Raw genomic sequence first — 2,217 nt, 5'->3', positions numbered from 1 at the left:
ACACAAAAGTGTGCCAGTAAGTAAGTTCCTGTCTTAAAGGTCATTAGTTGCATTTGATTTTAAGGTTATCTATAAAAGGGTTCCCCATTGTTGTCTCATAACTTCTCAATTATTGCACTAAATGCATTGAAATCTGTGGTTGTTGCATAAATTAGAAAAATTAAAATATTCTAATTATATATTTTTTTCTTTATAAATACATTTTCTGTACATTTAATAAATGCATTTCTTTATAAATGCATTTTTGTGCACTTATACTTAATAAACTAAAACAGCATAACTGTATAAAACAGAGTAATATTTGGATTAATGAACTAATAAAATAGCAGGAAATGTAATTTCCATCCTGATTCCAAGCTTCTGCAGTAAATGAGTTTATTTAAATGATTAAAATGCGTGCTGCCCTGTAGGGGCCTGGCAGGGTCAAACATTGGGACCATGTGGCCCCTGAGGGACCCCTGGGATATAAAAGGCATTGGAGAGAAGTCCCATTATTTCAGAGGGAGAGAGAGAGAGAGAGAGAGGGGCCACCATGGATACTCCTCCACAATCAAAATCTGGTATCTATCTGCTTTCCTTTTAAAGTTTAATTAATTTCCTGATAGAATTAAAAAAAAAAAAAGTTTAAACTAAGATTAGATATTTAAAAATCAAATTAAGAGTATTTTTATAATGTTGGGAAAAAAAGTGAAATTTAAGGTGTAATCACTTCAGGGGTTAATTGTGATTAAAGTCTTCAAAGTGTGAGCAGGAGTGAACTTAGTGATAAATGTGGTTAAATGGGGGGAGGAGGGGTGAATTTCTCTGCTTCATGGTGGAAATCCCGTTTTTAAGTCGTTTTCTTGATAAAGCCGCATTGGAAGAAAGCTCTGTGGGTGTCAATACAAAGTGACGGCCATATTTGCCGGTGCCGCTGTTGTAAACAAAAAGTGAGAGACAGACGCTTCACTGAATTTCGGGTCATTTTTATTTCTTTAATTTACAATGTCTTTGGGAATGTCTTACAAACCCAATGTCCATCAGCACATTCCGGGAACTTCTGGGAACCAGGGTAAGGAGAAAACGAGGGAGAAAATCCAAGTATCCGCCTGTTAAATCGAGTGTTAAATTCGGGGTCTCGGAGAATACCTGGAGAAAGAGCGTGTCTGTAGTTTTTGTCCAGTTATATATATAGGGTCAGATCCTGGGAGCTAGGCTAATTCATATCCGCCATTATTACTAATGTAAAAAGAGCGCCATCCGTGAGCCGAGGCGGCGGAAAAACGCGGTCTGGATGCGAGGCGAAGCGTCGGGGGTTCCGAAAATGTGGTTCTCGGCGCTCCGGGGCCGCGGTCCCGCCGTGGGGTTGCGGTTCCACGGTGACAAAAATGTATCACTTATGTCTTCTTTAGCCAGCCTTGTTCCGTTTCCTCCATGATGCTCCTCGGTCGGAGCTGCCGATTGATCTGCCTCGGAGAAATTAACCGCCCCTTCGAGGACATCTAGTGGTGGAGAGGGAGTATTGCAGCCAGACAAAGCAGCAGGGTGGAGGGCTCAGCCTTCACAAGCTCTTCTTTATAAAGTTTATAGATAAATGCTTATAAAAATGATAAGCAGGTAATTTAAAAATTAAATTTTAAGAAAAAGACATAAATAATCTTATTAGGCTCAGCTTCACAAGCACACTTCTTTATAAAGTTACTAGATAAATGCTTATAAAAATGACAATCAGGTATTTTAAAATTAAATTTTAAGACAAAGAAATAAATAATCTTATTAGGCTCAGCTTCACAAGCACACTTTTTTATAAAGTTACTAGATAAATGCTTATAAAAATGATAATCAGGTATTTTAAAATTAAATTTTAAGACAAAGAAATAAATAATCTTATTAGGCTCAGCTTCACAAGCACACTTTATATAGTTACTAGATAAAAGCTAAAAAAAATTCACAATCAGGTATTTTAAAATTTTAAGACAAAAAAAATAATCTTATTGGGTTCATCCTTCAAAAGCACACTTTATATAGTTACTAGATAAATGCTAATGAAAATGACAATCAGGTATTTTTAAATTAAAAATTTAAGACAAAAAAACTAAATTATCTTATTCAGCTCAGCCTTCACAAGCTCTCTTCTTTATAAAGTTACTAGATTAATGCTAATAAAATGACGATCGGGTATTTAAAATTTTAATCTTAAGATAAAAAAAAAATATTATTCAGCTCATCCTTCACAAG

General features: G+C 35.5%; 1 protein-coding gene across 2 annotated transcripts in view; it reads left to right on the top strand.

Moving 5' to 3' along the window:
* Positions 1-514: 514 nt before the first annotated feature.
* Positions 515-2,217, top strand: part of cdk2ap1 (cyclin-dependent kinase 2 associated protein 1) — a 6,665-nt gene continuing 4,962 nt past the window's right edge. Inside the window, exon 1 of one of the 2 annotated variants that reach the window (XM_015376807.1) lies at positions 515-560. In XM_015376807.1, the coding sequence (XP_015232293.1) occupies positions 533-560 (28 nt within the window). In that variant the 5' untranslated portion in view covers positions 515-532. Of the gene's footprint in view, positions 561-797; positions 1,052-2,217 lie in introns of those variants that run through there. The other variant, XM_015376806.1, reaches the window with a different exon arrangement.

The sequence above is a fragment of the Cyprinodon variegatus genome, unplaced genomic scaffold, assembly GCF_000732505.1.
Source record: "Cyprinodon variegatus isolate N-32 unplaced genomic scaffold, C_variegatus-1.0 Scaffold142, whole genome shotgun sequence".
In the NCBI taxonomy this organism is placed as follows: Eukaryota; Metazoa; Chordata; class Actinopteri; order Cyprinodontiformes; family Cyprinodontidae; genus Cyprinodon; species Cyprinodon variegatus.
The sequence above is the reverse complement of the archived record's forward strand: the minus strand, read 5'-3'. Positions and strand labels throughout refer to the sequence as shown.